This window comes from Miniopterus schreibersii (genome assembly GCF_964146895.1).
Source record: "Miniopterus schreibersii genome assembly, chromosome: 5".
NCBI lineage: Eukaryota > Metazoa > Chordata > Mammalia > Chiroptera > Miniopteridae > Miniopterus > Miniopterus schreibersii.
Genome location: NC_138106.1, coordinates 89,328,179 through 89,347,357, shown reverse-complemented (window position 1 = coordinate 89,347,357; position 19,179 = coordinate 89,328,179). Strand labels below are relative to the sequence as shown.

At 39.3% G+C, this 19,179-nt stretch overlaps 2 protein-coding genes across 6 annotated transcripts in view; both read right to left on the bottom strand.

The window, feature by feature from the left end:
* Nucleotides 1–10,402, bottom strand: part of XRN1 (5'-3' exoribonuclease 1) — a 126,321-nt gene extending 115,919 nt beyond the window's left edge. For 4 of the 5 annotated variants that reach the window (XR_013998917.1, XM_081138903.1, XM_081138905.1 and 1 more), the window contains exon 1: nt 10,198–10,402. Coding sequence is in view for 4 of the 5 variants with exons in the window: in XM_081138903.1 (XP_080995029.1) it covers nt 10,198–10,272 (75 nt within the window). In the remaining variant the exon portion in view is untranslated. The remainder of the gene's footprint in view (nt 1–10,197) is intronic. The other variant, XM_081138904.1, reaches the window with a different exon arrangement.
* Nucleotides 10,403–11,713: 1,311 nt separating this feature from the next.
* The window catches only part of ATR (ATR checkpoint kinase), a 129,320-nt gene continuing 121,854 nt past the window's right edge, over nt 11,714–19,179 (bottom strand). The window contains exons 45-47 of the mRNA XM_081137827.1: nt 18,014–18,165; nt 13,097–13,202; nt 11,714–12,083 (exon numbers count right to left, since the gene is read on the bottom strand). Coding sequence (XP_080993953.1) covers nt 11,910–12,083; nt 13,097–13,202; nt 18,014–18,165 — 432 coding nt within the window. The 3' untranslated portion in view covers nt 11,714–11,909. The remainder of the gene's footprint in view (nt 12,084–13,096; nt 13,203–18,013; nt 18,166–19,179) is intronic.

Here is a 19,179-nt window from a genome sequence, read left to right as displayed (position 1 = left end):
AGGGGTCCATAATTCCAGAGTCAAGAAAGCCCACGACATTCCTGAGGAGGAGCGCTCAGAAGGTTGGAGAGCCAGCCCGGACCCAGGTGACCCTCAAGATCCGGCTGAGGTAGACAGCTACCTGATGAGCACAGAAGACGTCTGGTTCCTAGTTGCAGCCGTGTTCATCACCCTGATCCTTGGACATGGACTTGCTGCGACAGCCCCTCCCGACTGGACTTTAAAATTCAGTCTCCTGCCTAACCACAGCCAAGGTCCTAGCTTTGCGAGGGTATCGGCCGCCAGATGACTTCAATGATGCCCTCTGAGGCTCGCCGCCTCTGGGGCATCCAAGGGGGGAATGATAAGGGAAAACTCCATCTAAAATGGTCCACAGTTCCCCCCGGGGCTTCCCCTTCTTGCATCCTGCCACTTTCCCACGCTCCAAACTAGATAGGTTAGCCCACCCTGCTACCGCAACATAGGCTGACGCATGGACAGTATACAACTCCTTGCCCGACTGGGCTCGGGGCTCAGACTTTGGACTTGGACTCCTCTGGGCCTGCCGGCGTAAAATAAATCTCCTGAACCCGGAGACTCCGAGTGCCGCTTGGTCTTTCTGTAAGGTGAGTGTCTCCGGTTCTGCAACAACTGTAATGCCCATTTAATCGAAAAGCTGTGTGTACATAACCATTAAAAGGTTTTACAATTTAAAGTCTTACTGTATATTTGGTTTCACTGAATCAGAGTCACTAATTTGGTTGTATTAATTTTAAATGTTTAGATTATGCCAAGCAATTTAGGAAATTCTGAAAACTGATTTATTTTTGATACGTGAATTGAAATTTCTAAACTTTGGCCAACAGGTGTCTACTTTTATTAAAAGACTCTAGGTCTCATTTATTTTTCCTCTGTTTAAATGTTTGTGAGCAAGTAAGGAAAATACAGCTGAAACAAATATACATTAACTAGGAACTAAAATGGACACAACTGAATAGGTACAATATCTAGTGTAATTGAAGAATTTTTAGAGTAGTCTGGCTTTACATACTAATTAAAGTATTTTGAATTTTAAAACACAATAGACTCTCCTTGTGTAAACTGAATAAAAACCATCTCTGAAACAATTCAAGTTTTACCATATGTACAGATAACATTACAATACATTTTCTTTTATTGAGATAGTGGCAATGCTTTTGAGGGGTTTTTTTTGGGCGGGGTAAAAGTTTTGGCTTCTGAATCAATAAACGCTATAAAATATTTCAATGAAACATCCGTTTGTGCTAAATGCCACATAAAAATTTAAATACCCTAGCTAACAGACTCAACTGAAATGACCACTGTAATCACAAGATTTTAAAAGTATACTCAAGATTTACTGTTTCAAGAAATCTAAAAACTCTAAATCAAAATATAAATGTGATTTTTTTAAGGGGGTGGGGTAGTTTATAAATGATGATAAAGTTTCCCTAGGAGAATAAACATACAACAAATATTAAAAAGAAGAGTAATGAAGAAAAATCTGTCCTATGTATTAAAAATTATAAAACCATCTGATTGTACCAAATGGTTCAGAAGTGGTCTAAGTATATACAGAAATTTAGTATATAAGAGGCATTTAAAACCAGTGAAAGAAAGAAATGGGGCACCTAGCCAACTATTTGTAAACAAGTTATCTCATTTTATAAAGAAATAAATTCCAAAAGGGTTAGAATTTTTATTTGACAAATATAAGTAAAAAATTATATACAAATAGTTTGGTAATCTTAGGGTGGGGAAAGCCAGAAATCATAAACCAAACAAATAGTGTAGTTGGCTATCTAAAAATATATGTTTAAATCTATAGGGGTTAAAAAAAAGAGCCATAAACAAGTTTAACTGAGTATGACAAAATGCAGGGAAATGCTTGCAAATTACAACAAAGTCAATATTCCTAATATACAAAAATCCTCAAATATAAAAAAAAGAGTAAATTTTAAAAGCATGGAAAATGCAGAATTCAAAAGAGAAACGAAAAGTCTAATAAACATCTGAAAAGATGTTGAACATCCCAAAATTTGAAATTAAAATGACACAAAATTTTTCCCATCATGTTGGCAAAGATCAGAAAGATTGATGTTACCCATTACTGGTAAGATTTGGGGGAGATGCATATTTCCTGTGTTATTAAAAACAATAGTGCCACTTATGACGCATTATGAAGCATTTCTACCCAGCTGTGTGGAATGGGAATAAATTGATATAACTAATATCAAAGTATATATGAAAATTTGAAGTACACATATCTCTGACCCAGGATTTCTACAACTGAAAATTTATCCTGGGAAATAATCATAAATTTTCATAAAGATGTAAGTACAAGAATATTCATGTCAGTATTATTCAGAAAAGATAAAAAATGAAAACCACTGAAGGCCCAATGGAAAAGTGATGATGGCATAGACACAGGCAGCTGTGTGGTGATTGCCAGAGGGAAAGGGAGTAGGGGGAGGTAGAGGAAGGTAAAGGGGATATAAATGGTGATGGAAGGAGACCTGACTTGGGGTGGTGAACACACAATACAATATACAGATGATGTGTTATAGAATTGAACATCTAAAACCTGTATACTTTTATTAATGTTACCCCAATGAATTCAATTAAAAAAATTAATGATGGTACATCTGGAATATTCCACAATTACGAATTATAATACAGATGATCAAGTGACAAAAGTAGGTCATAAAATAGCATGTATATTATTATCCCATTTATAGAAAATACTGACATTTTGCATAAGGAAGTTAGGAGTATACATAAACAAAATGTATTTAACCCTGGATGATAGGATTTCAGTTGCTTTTTACTTTCCTCTAGACTAAATAATAGCCTTTATATTTTTCTGTATTCATGTGAAATTTTAAATGAGCACATATTACCTTTATAACCTAAAAAAACCTGTAATTTTCTTTTCAGAAAAAATTCTGAAATTCTCTTAAATTTAAGATTAGTAAGAAAGACACAGGATAACTAATCATCAGCCAATGCAGTAAAGTAAATGAGAACACACAGGAGTCTTGTTCTGCAATAACTAGAAATTATAATACAAATAATAGAAATTTCAAGGTTATCTTATACTTTGCCCTCTCCCTGAACTCCGTATCTAATTAGTCACTGAGGGGGTTTTTTGTTTTTTTTTAAATTTAACATCCAAAATGTTTTTACAGTCTTACCCTGTTGTCCATTCCCATTGTTTCAGGGGATCTCATCTTTTTCTCCGTCTTGATTCCCAGTCTCAGTTTAAGGACATCAGTGTTCCAACTGGACTGCTTGCTTCCAGTTTTCTCTCTCACCAGTTTAGCCATCTTTCTAAAACATAATCTGATCATGTTGCTTCCTTACTTAAAACCATGATACTACAAATCCTTAATACCGTAAAATGTCCTGTATGATTTGGGGGCTATCTTTCCTACCAAACCCACATGCTTCCGTTTCACATATATCCTACAAGCTAACTGCAGTAAATTAGACAGCCCTAATGTGCTGGCTGGGCTGTTTCAAACCTCTGTGACTTTACAGATGTTCCTACCTCCAGAAATTCTGAGGTATCTTTGTCTGGAGCCTCTCCTTTCCTCACCAGGGGGAAATGCTGCTCCTTTCTTTATGTTGTATCTTATTGTTTTTGTGTTCCCAATAAATACAAGAATGCCAAGCACTTATTAGGTGTTCCACACATTTTCACTGAATATCTGTCCTTTCCTATGAACTCTGAGTTCCTCTGATTTGGTCATGTTTAGAACTCTTGGCATACTGCCTGAGACAAAGCAGGAAGTCAAAAATATTTAATGAATAAATTAATAAACAAATAAAGCTTCACTGAATGTAATAACACATGTAGCCTTGACCAATTACTTAGAATATGCATCCATACTGCTTTCAATTGTGGTGAAGTATTGAATTAACACCTTAGCATCAAATTTTCTCAAAACACAAGTTTCCTTTTGTTAGTATAACATTGTATCCTACTTAGTGTAGTTGCAAAATGCCTTTCACATAAAGACAATATCTATTTGACTATTTAAAAGAGCTGTTAACAAATATTTTCCCTAGTTCTTTAATACTATTTATCTGAAACAATCCCAAAGTTTTGTTGCTTCAATTAATTTAAGATATACTAATATACTACACATATTTTAATAAACTTTTAATATACAATACTTTATATACTATGTATGTCTTATAGACTAAGTAATGTGTTGTAGGTAAAAAATTCATTCACTCAATACTTACTAAATACCTATTATGTGCTACACATTGTGCTTGGGGCTGGGAAATACAGTAAACAGAGAAGTATAGCAAATAGAGCAAAGGATAATACAGACAAGCTCCCTGCACAAGAGCAATACTTTAAAATAGAAATGCTAGATTATGTTCACTATAATTTGAAAATTGAGGTTTTCACAGTCAAAAAGCCATTTTTAGCAAAATGCATAGGAGACTGGTTTAAAAAGTACAGGCTCCAGGGCATTCCAAGATGGCTGAGGATTAAGTGGAAGCTACATTCACCTTGTCCCAGGACCAAACTGGAATTAAAACTAAAATAAAGAAAAACCACCCAGAATAATCAACTGAAGACAAGCTGGAGAGCACCCTCATAACCAAGGAGGAAAAGGGGAGACCACATAGAGACTGGTAGGAAGTGCGGAGGTGCGAGAGGGATGGCTGGGCTACCACAGGCAGCAGCTGTATGTCAGGAGGGATATCTCAGTTGTAGGGGGTTCCCACTGAGAACTCTGGGGCCTAAACCCCAAGCCAGGCTCCCCAACCAAGAGCACCAGAACTGAGAAAGGTGCCAATGTAACATCTGGCTGTGAAAAACAGCAGGGTGCCAAGGAGACGTGGCTGGAAATGCAGGCACCCTCTTAAAGGGACAATGCACAAAGTTTCATGTACAGCCTCTCACATTGGGCTCCATGGAAGGGAGGGGAGAGTGGACTAGAGCTTTCTGAGGAGAATCCAGGGGAACTGACTATAGGGACAGAGCTCAAAGGGTGGCCATCTGGATTCCTGTGCTGAGTCATCCCCCAAAGGACAGAGGACATCTTTCTCAGGCAGACATTTACCATCCAGGCAGCTTTTGCCTGGAGGGGAAGCAAATTTAACACCCTGTTGGAAAACCTCTTGCCCCACCCTGTGGATTTACACTATGTTGTGGTCTACAGCCTGAGGCTCATTAAGAGACTCAGAATAACAATCAACCAGCAAGCAAAGATGGATCATTAGGTGCTTTGAGTCTTTGCCTGATCCGCTTCTGGACCAGGGGCTTAAAAAAGCAGAACTTGGGCATCTTGGTCCTTCCCAAAAGCACTGAGCCCCAGTAGAGGGAGCCACAAGCAGTGGATTGCTGACAGCTCCAAACAGGGTACCCAAGGCCAGTCACAAATAGTGTCTGACATTGGCCGGCACCAGAAACAATCCAAAAAGGCTGGGGTCCTAGAAGATCTACCTAACAGAAACAAATCCAAGCAGGCAGACAAAATAGGAACACAAAAAAACAAGCCCCAAAAGAAAGAACAAAACAATTCTCCAGAAGAAGGGATAAAGGAAATAGATATAAGCAATCTATCAGATACAGAGTTCAGAATACTGATTGTAAGGATGCTCAACATGAGAAAAGATAAGGAAACTATGAAGGAAATTAAAAATGACATAGCAGAAACAAAGAATACATTAAAAGGAATAAACAGCAGATTAGTGGAAACTGAGGGTCAGATCAGTGAATTAGAAAACAGGGTAGAAAAAAATCACTCAATCAGAGATCCAAAAAGGAAAAATAATTAAAAAACAGGAGGACAGTTTAAGGGAGCTGTGGGACAACATAAAACGCAACAGTACTCAAATCATGGGAATATCAGAAGGTGAAGAAAGTGAGCAAGGGATAAAGAACCTGTTTGAAGAAATAATAGCAGCAAAATTCCCTACCCTGGTGAAGGAAAAAGTCACAAAAGTTCAGGAGGCACAGAGAGTCCCAAGCAAAAAGAAACCAAAGAGGCCCATGCCCAGACACATCATAATTAAAATGTCAAAAATTAAAAACAGAGAATCTTAAACGCAGCAAGAGAAAATCAATTTGTTACCTACAAAGGAGCTCCCATAAGGCTGTCAGCTGATTTCTCAACAGAAGCTCTACAGGCCAGAAGGGAATGGCATGAAGTATTCAAAGTAATGAAAAGCAAGAATCTGAAACTAAGACTACTGTATCCAGCAAGGGTATCCTTCAAAACAGATAGTGAAATAAAAAGCTTCCCAGACAAAAAAAGGCTAAAGGAGTTTATCATCACCAAACCAGCATTGCAGGAAATGTTAAAGGATTTAGAAGTAGAAACATAAAAATATGGGCATAAATAATTAAAATGACAATAAATAAGTAACTATCAATAACAACCTTAAATGTAAATGGAATAAATGCTCCAATCAAAAGACATAGTGTAGCTGAATGGAAAAGAAAACATGACCCAAATATATGTGGTCTACAAGAGACCCACCTCAGAACAAAAGACTCACACAAGTTGAGAGTGAAGGAATGGAAAGAAAATTTCCATGGAGATGGAAATGAAAAAAAAAGCTGTGGTAGCAATACTCATATCTGACAAAATAGACTTCAAAATGAAGACCATGAGACAATAAAGGCCACTACATAATACTAATGGGATCCTTCCAACAAGAGGTTATGACCTGGTAAGCCTGTATGCACTCAATATAGGAGCACCTAAATTTATTTTTTAAAAACTTCTGGAAGACTTTAAGGGAGAGATTGAGAGCAATACAGTCATAGTCATGGACTTGAACACCCCACTGACTTCACTGGATAGGTCTTTCAGACAAAAAATCAACAAGGAAACAATGACCCTAAATGACACACTAGAGCAGATGGATTTAACTGACATTTACAGAACTTCCACCGCAAGGCAGCAGAATACACATTCTTCTCAAGTGTACATTGGACCTTCTTAAAGACAGACAACATGTTAGGAAACAAAACAAATCTCTACAAGTTCAAGAATATTAAAATCATATCAAGCATCTTATTCAATCACAATGGCATGAAACTAGAACTCAATTACCAAAAAAAACCCCTCAAAAACATTCAAACACATGGCGGCTAAACAACATCCTACTGTTCAGCTGGTCGTGGCTCAGCGGCTGAGGGTCGACCCAGGATCCAGGAAATTGGGGTTCAATTCCCAGTCAGGGCGCATGCCCAGGTTGTGGGCTCCATCCCCAGTCGGGGGCGTGCAGGAGGCAGCCGATTGGTGACTCTCTCATCACTGATGTTTCTATCTCTCTATCCCTCTCCTTTCCTCTCTCTGAAATCAATAAAGATATATTAAAAACAAAACAAAAAACAAACAAACATGCTACTAAACAATGAATGGGTTACCAATGAGATCAAGGAAGAAATCAAAAACTTCCTGGAAACAAAAGTGAAAATGAACACACAACAAGACAAAATCTATGGGACACAGTGAAAGCAGTCCTGAGAAGGAAGTTCACAGCACTACAGGCCTATCTCAAGAAATAAGAACTTTTAATTAACTATCTAACCCTACCTCTTATTAGAAAGAGAACAGCAAGAAAAGCCCAGAGTACACTGAAGGAAGGAAGTAATAAAGATCAGAGCAGAAATAAATGACAAAGAGACTAAAAAAAATAAAATAAAATACAAAAGATCAATGAAACCAAGAGCTGGTTCTTGGAAAAGATAAACAAGATTGATCAACCTTTAACCAGGCTCATGAGAAAAAAAGAGAAAGGACCCAAATAAATAAAATCAGGAAAGAAAGAGATGAAGTAAGAACAGACACCATAAACACAAAGGATTGTAAGAAAATACTATGAACAACTATACACCACCAAGCTGGACAATGTGGATAAAATGGACAAATTACTAGGAAAATTCAATCTTCCAAAACTGAATCAGGAAGAATAAGAAAACCTGAATGGGCCAATAATAGCTGATGAAATTGAAACAGTAACCAAAAAAGTCCCGGCCAACAAAATCCCTGGCCCGGAGAGCTTCAGAGGGGAGTTTTACAAAGCACTGAAAGAAGAACTAACACCTGTCCTCCTCAAACTCTTCCAAAAAATCCAAGAGGAAGAAACAATTCCAAGCTCTTTTTATGGGGCCAGCATTATCCTAATTCCTAAACCAGATAAAGACACTACAATGAAAGAGACAGGCCCGTATCCCTGATGAACATGGACGCTAAAATCCTCAATAAAATATTAGGTAATCCAGCAATATATTAAAAAGGTAATATACATGACCAAGTTGGATTTACTCCAGAGATGCAAGGCTGGTACAATATTTGCAAATCAATAAACATGATACATCACATAAACAAAATGAAAGACAAAAATCACATGATCATATCAATAGACACAGAAGCAGCTTTCGACAAAATCCAACACTCATTTTTGCTAAAAACTCTCAGCAAAGTGGGAATAGAGGGATCATACCTCAACATAATAAAGGCCATATATGACAAACTTACAGTCAACATCAGACTTAATGGGCAAAAACTAAAACCATTTCCCCTAAGAACAGGTACAACACAGGGGTGTCGACTTTCACCACTCTTATCCAACACAGTACTGGAAGTCCTTGCCACAGTGATCAGACAAGAAAAAAACATAAGAGGCATCCAAATTGGAAATGAGGAAACAAAACTGTCATTATTTGCGGATGACATGATATTGTACATAGGAAACCCTAAAGACTCCACCAAAAAACTACTAGATTTAATAAATGAATTTGGCAAGGTAGGAGGTTACAAAACTAACAACCAGAAATTAATGGCATTTTTATACACCAATAATGAATTCTCAGAGAAACTAAAAAAACAATCCCACTTACTACTGGAACAAAAAAATTAAGATACTTAGGAATAAACTTAACCAAGGAGGTAAAAGTCCTGTACTCAGAAAACTGCAGGACATTAAAAAAAAAGATAGAGGAAGATATAAGCAAGTGGAAGAACATACCATGTTCATGGATTGGAAGAATTAACATCATTAAAATGAACATACTACCCAAAGCAATCTATAGATTCAATGCAATCCCTATTAAAATACCAACTGCATATTTCACAGATCTAGAACAAACATTTCGAAAATTTATATGAAACCAAAAAAGACTCCGAACAGCTGCAGGAATCTTGAGAAAGGACAAAGTTGGAGGGATCACAGAACCAGATATCAAGTTATACTACAAAGCCATGTAATCAAAACAGCCTGGTGCTGGCACAAGGAGAGGCATAGAGATCAGTGGAACAGAACAGAGAACCCAGAAGTTGACCCAAGCCATTATGATCAACTAGTATTTGACAAAGGAGGCAAGAGCATACAATGGAGTAAAGACAGTCTCTTCAATAAATGATGTTGGGAAAACTGGACAGGTACATGCAAAAAAATGACACCTGACCACCAACTTACACCATACACAAAAATAAACTCAAAATGGATAAAAGGCATGAAATGTAAGACGTGAAAGCATAAAAATCCTAGACGAAAACATAGGCAGCAAAATGTGAGACATCTCTGGTAGCGATCTATCTGCAAGGTCAAGGTAAACAAAGGAGAAAACAAACAAATGGGCCCACATCTGACTAAAAAGCTTCCGCACAGCCAAGAACCCAACCGAATGGAAAGGGAGCCCTGCCCGGCAGAACGCGTTCGCCTCCACGGCGCGCGCACCGCGACCCGGCGCGCAGGGGCGCACCCGCCCTGCCCCGTCCCAGGCGCCTTTGTCCTTTCCAATGGGAGACTGAAGGGGCCGCGGGGTCACGGAAAAGGGGTGACAGGAGGCACCGGGGCGCGCGCCAGCCGTGCGGGCGGCGGGGGTGCGGGCGGCAGCGGCCCCTCCGGGGGGACGCGCGGCGGCCCGGCGCAGGCTGCGCGGGCGGGCCGGGAGGTACGGGGGCTCGCCCCCGGCCCGCGCCTCTCAGGGGAGGCGCAGCCCGCCGCCCGGAGGGGCCGGCCCCCGAAGCGGGCCCCCAGGTCTGCGGGGGGGCGCGCGGGCCCGCTGGGCCGGGAGCCGCCACACCGGCCGCGCCCCTCGGCCCGTCGGGGGTCCTCACCCTCGGCGCCCCTTCGCCCTCCGCCGGCCGCGGACGAGCGGGAGGCGGGGCTGGAAACCCCGTCCCGGCGGCCTCCGGCCCGCGGGCCCCGCTCACCCACCTGATGCTCCTTCACCACTTCGCTGAGGCAGGGGTACCGCTCCGAGATCCACCGGTAAAACTTGGGGACTCCCATCTCCGCTGTCAGTACCAACTCCTCAGGGCCGAACCGGAACCAAACGCCCGCCGGGCCTCCGCCGCCGCTGCCGCCGGCGGCCGTCGCTCCGCCGATGACAACAGGGCCCGCGGACCATAGAGAACGCCCGCCCCCCCCCCCGCCGGCCTAGAGCGCCGACGCGAGGCCGCGGGCGGGGCGCGGTGCCGTGAGCGCCCGCTAGCGCCAGGTTCCAGAGCGCCGGGCGGGGGCGGCGCGTGCGCGCTCAGCCCTGACTCTGCGGGGCACCCTAAATTTTGTCCCGTTGGCCTTAGTGTCCTGCGATGCGCATCTCAGTATGTTTCATTAGTTTTTGTTAATCCTCCCCCGAGGACTTCCATTTTTTTGGGGAAGGGAGAAGGGAAGAGGGTAAGAGATGTGAGAGAGGCACATCGGTGTGTTGCCTTCTGCACGTGCCCTAGGGTGGGGGTCCGAGGAATCAAACCTGCAGCCCAGGTACTTATCTTAGACCAGAAATCAGACCCTGAGGTGTGGGGGTGGGTGCTCTAACCAGTGAGCCACACTGGCCAGGGCTCTTCTCAGGATTTTTCAACACAGATTTGGAAAGGTCTGGTGATTTATTTGGTTTAGTTTTGTTTGGTTGAATTTTTTCCTTTGACGGATACACACCTACAATGTTGTTTAATAAGTTCTTTGTTGAAAAACATTTCCTAACTCCCTCCTACCCCAACCCAGCTTCCTCCTTAACTCTCAGTGTGAGGCCTTGAATTAGAAACTGTATGTTTCGTTTTCACACTCATACCTCTTGGCTTATGCTGTTTTCCCCATCACACCTTCAGCCCTGCAAAAAAGTGAATGTACGTGAAACCATCTATTATAAAAGTTTTCCACTTATTTGAATATAATACCCTCATTGCTTCATATTATAAACTATCTTAAATCCTCTGCAAGAAAACACACCAAAAATTTAAACACATTAAACATTTTTTTAGATTTTAAAATCTCATGAAATTTCAAGTATTGCTGTCTTCCAAGGCCACTGAATTCTGCATTCTGGTATACTTTCAGGATGGCAGCATCTTTAAACTTACAGAGTGTTTATATATATAGTTTTTACATTCATGCTTTTTTGTCTTATGTTTTTTCCCTATCACACTGTTAACCATACAAAAAAAGTTTTTTTTAAGTGAACATAATGACGTGCTATTTGTTATGCTATCTATGTTTTACTAGACTGTCAGTTCCTAGAGGGCAGGGGACATAAGCTCTGTGCACAAATGTAGCACAGTGCTTTGTCCACAGAATTTGTTTTTACTGCTGTTCAAATGAATCCTTATGCTAGCGAGTACTTAAAAATAAAAGTTGTAAAATGAAATAAGGCTGGGTTGCTTCTTGCAAATACTTATTTTTAGAGCAGAAGAACATTTGATGTTCCATTTCTCTTGTAATAATACACAGTAGATAGTAAGAAAACAGTTTATTACTTAATAACATATATTACTTTAAATATTATTAACATTCAGGGAGAAATACTATCAGTTGCTCTGAGAACATAAAGCAATGTATATTGTACTTTGGAATTGAACAGATAAAAACACAGATTAATTCCAAATATGTTAATTTTAGATTATTAACATATTCTTTGAAGTAATTTCATTTCACATATATGGGGTCCAACCAAGGTACATTTGGCATAGTAAGTTTTCATCAGTAGCTTCTTGTATAAGGTAATGCACATGTCCTTCAATAGATAAGGGCAGCCCTGTCACTCTATTTCGGGTCTTGATTACACCTTGCAGTCGCTGCTCAATGTCCAAAACATGGGTCTTGGCCTAAAAGGAAGAAGTTGAAAACCATAAGAGTTAAGGACCCAATGGCATGTGCATGTTGATAATTTGGAATTACTACTGTTCTGTTACTTAACAAATGTTAGTGCCATTTTACTGATCATTACCCCTTTTGTAAGAGCAAATACAAAAGTGAGAAAAAATGAAACAAGAACAATAACAATATATTGATTGGAAGTCGTGCAATGTTGATCAACACCGACTACTTAGACATTTTTCTGGACTATTTGAAATACTGGAGAATATTAGTAGGGAGTAAATTTTTTTTTTCAGTGTTGACAGAAGAAATCATTTTTAATGTGTATTATAAAAACATACACAGGAGCTGAGTGAATACGTTTATTGCTACTTAAAATCCAACCTGTTGGTCCCAGTAATTTATTTTTAACATGGTCTTTTCAACTTTGTTTCCTGTTTAACTACTAATGACATCTGTTGTAGACTCACACATTTAACTATTAGATTATAATAGTATTACATGTCAACAGTATGGCCAGTCAATTTACCATGCCTTAATTTAATCTTTGTTCACTTTCCATTTTTAAGTGCTTAAATAATATTTTGCAATAAAAACGTAGTGATATAATTAACCAGCTATTAACAATTTACTTCTACATATAGTAGAGTGTCAACTGAGTATATATTAGGCACTTATATGCTTATTATGATTAATGTAAAATTGGAGCAATTAAAATATTAAAGCTGAGGCCTGCTGCTAAGTTCACGCAATTTCTGTTCAAGTTTTCCCACTCTATCTAGTAACTGTAAGTCATTTATAGTTTAAACAGTGTCCTTGACTCTACTTGTATTATACAAATGATAATTTTAACATTAGTAATGACAATAAAGAAAACTTAGGGCATTGGCATACTAGAGAACTAGATTTCAGAGTATGCAATGGTCGGTCACTGGTAGTATTTAGAATCAGTTCTCCTTTGTAGGATATACAATACACAATATACAGTATCAGCTGAAACTGAGCTACACCTTCCACTAACCTTTTCGTTGACAACTTCCCCAGTTTCATTCAGTGACGCTCTGGAATGCCCTTTCACCGGTTTACTCCATTCCACCAGAGGGTCGTGCAGAAAAGTCTTTAAGACACTAAAATGGAAAACACACATTACAGGAATAATACAATGTTATCTTTGTAAAAAGAGTGAGTGGAGGATGAGAAGCTAACGGCAAACCTCTTACAACACACATCATCCCTGTTCCAGTAAAATATGTGAAATTACTGTTTGGGGATGAGGGGAGGGAAAAGGAAAGGGGGGGAGGGAGGAGACAAGACAGAGGAGGGTCAGAGGTGTTCTTGGAGCGGAGTAAGATGGTCTGTGTGCCATCCCTGAACGCATACAGAAAGCTGGTTCAGTGAATATTTATCAAATGAGTGAATTGTATCCCCTGCCATGTCTCCACAGTTACCATAAAATATCTATCGTTACCATATAGACAGACCCCCAGGCCAGATTTTCCTACTGTGCTCTAGACGTCAAATCCAATTATCTATGGGAAAACCGGTTAGCTATCTTGTAGGCACCTCAAATTCAGTATTTTTATAACAAAACTCATGCCTCTTCCCCAAATGATTTCTCCTGTATTCCTCAAATCAGTAAAGAACATCATTCATCCACTGTCCCTGAACAAAAGCTTAGGAATCATCCATGCCTCCTTGTTCTCTGAACACCCAATTCTACTTTCTAAATCATTAGAGCCTCTCTACTTACCTCCACCTTCACTGTCACTACTTCAGTCAGTGTTGGGATGGGTGACTGCAACAGTCCTCTAACTCGATTTCTGGCCTCTAGCCCAAACTGGAACTGTAATTTTGATTTTCTTCTTAAAACCGTCCAATAACTTCTGATTGTTCTCAGGGCAAAGTTTAAATGTGTAAACTGACCTCATATGGACCTTTCCTAATCTAGCTCTGCTCACACCTCCTCCTAGGAATAAGGTACTTGAAGTCTGCCCTCTAGAACACAGTACTGCATTTCTCAGGCAGGCTGTGCCTTCAGCAGCATTGATGTTTCTGTCACTCAGAACGCTCTTTTCCCTTCTGCATGGCCAATTCTCTTTAAGGTCACAGCTACTTCCTCTAGCAGTTGTTTCCTAACTTCTTTCAGATTAGTATAAAAGCTCCTAGTTAAGTGCTTCACAGGATGTTACGCTTCTTCTTTCAGAGAATTTGCTTTTGCCTCTGTCTAACCCATGTATTCTACCATCATGTCTGGCAGACAGCTTTTAAATAAAAAGGTGAATAAACGGGCTTTATAAGTCCTTTTCAAAAACTAGCTGTACCTTGAACAATATGGGTTTGAACTATGCGGGTCAACTTATATAAGGACTTTTTTCAATAAATATGTGCAGTACTATAAATTTTCTCCTCCTTAGGATTTTCTTAGTAACATTTTCTTTTCTCTGGTTTACTTTATTGTAAGAATACAGTATATAATACATATAACATATAAAATATATGTTAATTGACTATTTATGTTATCCAGTAAGGCTTCCAGTCAACAGTAGGCTATTAGTAGTTAAGTTTTGGGGGAGTCAAAAGTTATATGTGGATTTTCCACTGTGCTAGGGTGTTGGTACCCTTAACCCCCATGTTATTCATGGGTCAAATGTACTTCCCGCAGCTAATGTAATATCTAATGGTGAAAGATGGACTTCTTTACCCCTAACATCAGAAGCAAGACAAGGATGCAGATTTCTTTCTGTGTCTATTCAACACTGACCCAGTTAGGGCAATCAGACCAGAAAAAGGCACTAGGATTGGAAAGGAAGAAGGAAAGCTGTATTTGCAGATGTCATGGTATTATAGAGAGAAAATTTTAAGACATCTATAAAAATAACTCTCAGCAGTAATAAACAAGTTCAGCAAGGTTGTAGGATACAAGAGCAATATACAAATATCAGTTATATACACTAGCAGCCAACAATTCAAAACTGAAATTAAGAAAATTCCTTTTAGAATAGCACTAAAAGGAATAAGGTACTTAGAGACACATTTTTAAAAAGTAAAACAGAGAACTTGCAAACCAAAACCAAAACACTGAAAGAAATTAAAGACTTAGCCCTGCTGGCATGGCTCAGCGCTTGAGCACTGACCTAGGAACCAGGAGGGTCACAGTTCAATTGCCAGGGTGGACACATGCCTGGGTTGGGGGCTCGATCCCCAGTAGGGGCGTCCAGGAGGCTGCCAATCAATGACTCTCTCTCATCATTGATGTTTCTGTCTCTCTCTCCTTTCCTCTCTCTCTCTCTAAAATCAATAAAAAATATTAAAAAAAAAATAAGTGAAAAAATAAATGAAAAAAAATCCCATATTCATGGATCAGAAGACTTGATATTGTTAAGATGGCAATACTCCCCCAAATGATTTACAGATTCAATGCCATTCCTATCAAATCCAGGCTGTTTTTTTGCAAAAATTGACAAGATCTTAAAATTCATATGGAAATGCAAGGGACCCATAATAGCCAAACAGCCTTGAAAAAGAAGCAGAAGCTGGAGCACTCCCACTTCCTGATTTCAAAACTTACTACAGAGTTACAATGCTGGAGACAGTGTGTTGTTGGCATAGGTTAGAAATAAAGATCAATGGAATAAAACTGAGAATCCAGAAATAAGCCCTTATATATATGGTCAATTGATTTTCAACAAAATTGCCAAGAAAATTAAATGGAGAAAAATAATCCTTCTAAAAAATGGTGCTGGGACAACTGGATATGCATATTCCTAAGAATAAATATGGACCCTATCTCACACTAGATAGAAAAAATAACTGAAAATTATCAAGGATCTAAATATGAGAGCTAAAACTATAAAACACTTAGAAGAAAACATAGGTGTAACTCTTCATGATTCTGGATTATGCAATAGGTTTTTAGATATGACACTGAAAGCACAAATAACGAAAAGACACAGATTGGAATTTATCAAAAGTAAAAATGTTTATGCTTCAAAGGGCATCATCAAGAATGGAAAAAGACAACCCATATATGAGAGAAAATATTTGCAAATCGTATTTCATAAGTGTGTAGTATCCACTTATGTAAAGAACTCTTAACAATTCAACAAAAATACAAATAATCCCATTTAAAATGGGATTTGAATAGACACTTGTCCAAAGAAGAGATATAACTGACCAATAAACACACAAAAAGATGTTCATCATCACTGGTCACTAGAGAAATGCGAATTAAACTCACAATGAGGCGTGGGGGGCAACGTGACCAGCAGCCAGACATGACTCTCTTGGGCAAAACCCGGAGTTGCCTGTTGTATCTTGTCCTAGATCGGTGGCAATACTTGGTGCCAGGTGGCTTCAGCCCAAGGCCTACTTAGGGCTCCCCAACACCTGGGGACTCCCCACAACGCAGCCAAGCCAGGGCAAGGAACGCGGGAACAAGTACCAGCCGAGCAACATCAAATGCAAGCACAAGTGTGGCTGAATCAAGCACTTGAGCACACTGACCTGAGCCCAGGTCATCCTCCACTGCATGCTCAGGGGCTGCTGCATGCTCAGGGGCCACAAGCTGAGCTATTGAGCATGACACTGCAGATGGGACACCCCTGCCCCATTATAACATTTACCTCTCCTGCAGCTGTTTTTGGGGGGAGGTTGGACAACTTCGACATTAGTGCTCCTCCAACTGTGGGGCTGGACCAGGAGTAGAAGTCTAGGGTTGGACTGGAAGGGGGAGTGGGAAGTCAGACCCCTGGCCAGGTCCCTTTTTACACTCTTGAATTAGGAAGAATTTCAAACATACAGCAACAGTCCTCAGAATAGTAGAGTGAACCCCGAGTACCCACCCATATCTGACCACCAATTATCCACAACTGTCCTGCCTCCTCCTGTGTTTTTTGTTTTGTTTTGAGCAAATCTCAGGCATCTGGTTATTTCTTCTATAATTATTTAAAAATCTATTTGTCTAAATAAGAGCCCTTAAAACATAATCACAAAACTGTTCACACCTAGAAAAAAATCAGTAATTTAATTCATTAAATGTCTAGTAAATGTAAAAAAACCCCCACAAGAACATAATGAGACACCACCTCTCCCCCACAGGGTGGGTAAAATTAAAAACGACATTCATTCACAGTGTTGGTAAAGATGTGGAGAAACTGGAGTGCTTAGACATGACTAGTGGGATTGTAAAGTATGACAACTGCTTTGGAAAAGTTTGAAAGTTCCTCAAAATGTTAAGCTAAGAGTTAACATATGATCCAGTAATTCTACTCCAAGGTATATGCAAAAGAACTAAAAACATATATCCACAGAAAACTTACACACAAAACTTCACAGCCACACCATTCACAACAGCTGAAAGGTGGAGACAATCCAAATGTCCATTAACTGAGGAATGGATAAACAAAATGTATCCATACAATGGAATATTATTTGGCAATAAAAAAGAATGAAACACTGATACATGCTACAGCATGGATAAACCTTAAAAACATGCTAAGTGAAAGAAAATAGACACAAAATGCTACATGTTGTATGATCCTTTTTATATATGAAATGTCCAGAACAGGCAAATCCGTAGAGACAGAAAGTAGATTAGTGGTGCTAGGGGATTGTGGGAGAGGAGGGATGGCGAATGAAAGCTATTTCTTTTGGTGGTAATGAAAATGTTTTATAACTAGATAGCAGTGATGGTTGTTTTATAATTAAGCAGTAATGGTTGCATAATCTTGTGAATATACTAAAAACCACTGTAGTATACACTTTAAATGAGTGAATTTTATGATATGTAAATTTTATGATATGTAAATGATATAAAGCTTTATTTAAAAAATTCTACTTCAACCAATGCAAAGTGGCTTCTATATAAAGAAAACATACTTAGGAACCAATAATTCAATTTAAACTTACTGTAAATTATTTACAAAATGTAAATGATTACCTCATTAAAGGTTCTCTCTGATCTCGCATCAGCCTCATTGTAACTTCACAAGCTCTTCGAAAAAGACCTTCTGTTCCCATAGGACCCATTCCATTAACCATATTATGAGTCAGGCGAAATGGAACAATTTCTGGAACTTCAAAGGTTTCTCCCTTAAAACAATGCATTTTATTAAACAGTAATGATATTAGAATTTTAAAATCGTTATGGGAAAAATGTAGAACTTCATGTCTAGGCTCATTTAGCAATAGGCAAAATGTCAAAAAATTTACATTTTAACTGTGTTCCTATATCACAAAGGATCTATACGACCATGACTTTACCTTTGCTTTTGGAGAACTTAAATGCAATCCCTTGGAAAAGATCTAGAGGCTAGATGATCACCTTTTATTTAATTGCTACGGTAAACAGCATTATAGAGAAATTTTTATGCATTCAATATTTAGTCTTATGTTAACTTCCTTAACGTCCATACAAGTACATACAAATACTGTCATATTTTTCTTCTTTTCGTTAGGACTTTTACTTTAAAACAGGAGGGGAAAAAGATTTGGTGTTAGATGTTCACATCCCTCAGACAGGAAATGTGACATGGAATATAACGTAACATGGAATATAATGTGACATGGAATATAACGTAACATGGAATATAATGTGACATGGAATATAACGTAACATGGAATATAATGTGACATGGAATATAACGTAACATGGAATATAATGTGACATGGAATATAACGTAGTCCAGTCCGGTTATTTTTTGCCGCCCTCTAACCAGCCTTTGCTAGGACGTTCTCGACCCTCCAGTCAGTTTCCCTAAATCCCTCTCTTGTATGATTTAACCTGTATCGGTGGTTTAGCTCTCATTTGCTCTCAGTTTTGTCTGTCACCTTCCCTGGTTTCCTGTGACAGCAGAAGGCAACCCACAGAAAGTGATGATGAAGAAAAGAGTGGCCTACCCACCGCCTGCTTTCCAGGGTCGTAACACCGGAGAACTGGAGGCGGCCTTACGGAGAGCCCAGCTGCCTTAATTGATTCCCAGGCCCCACTCTAGACCTACAGAATCTGAATCTCCAGGGATGCTTCCCAGGCATCCGCATTTAAAAAAACCCTCTGAGATGATTCTGATATGCTGACAGGTTTGGAAACCATCACACTAAACTACT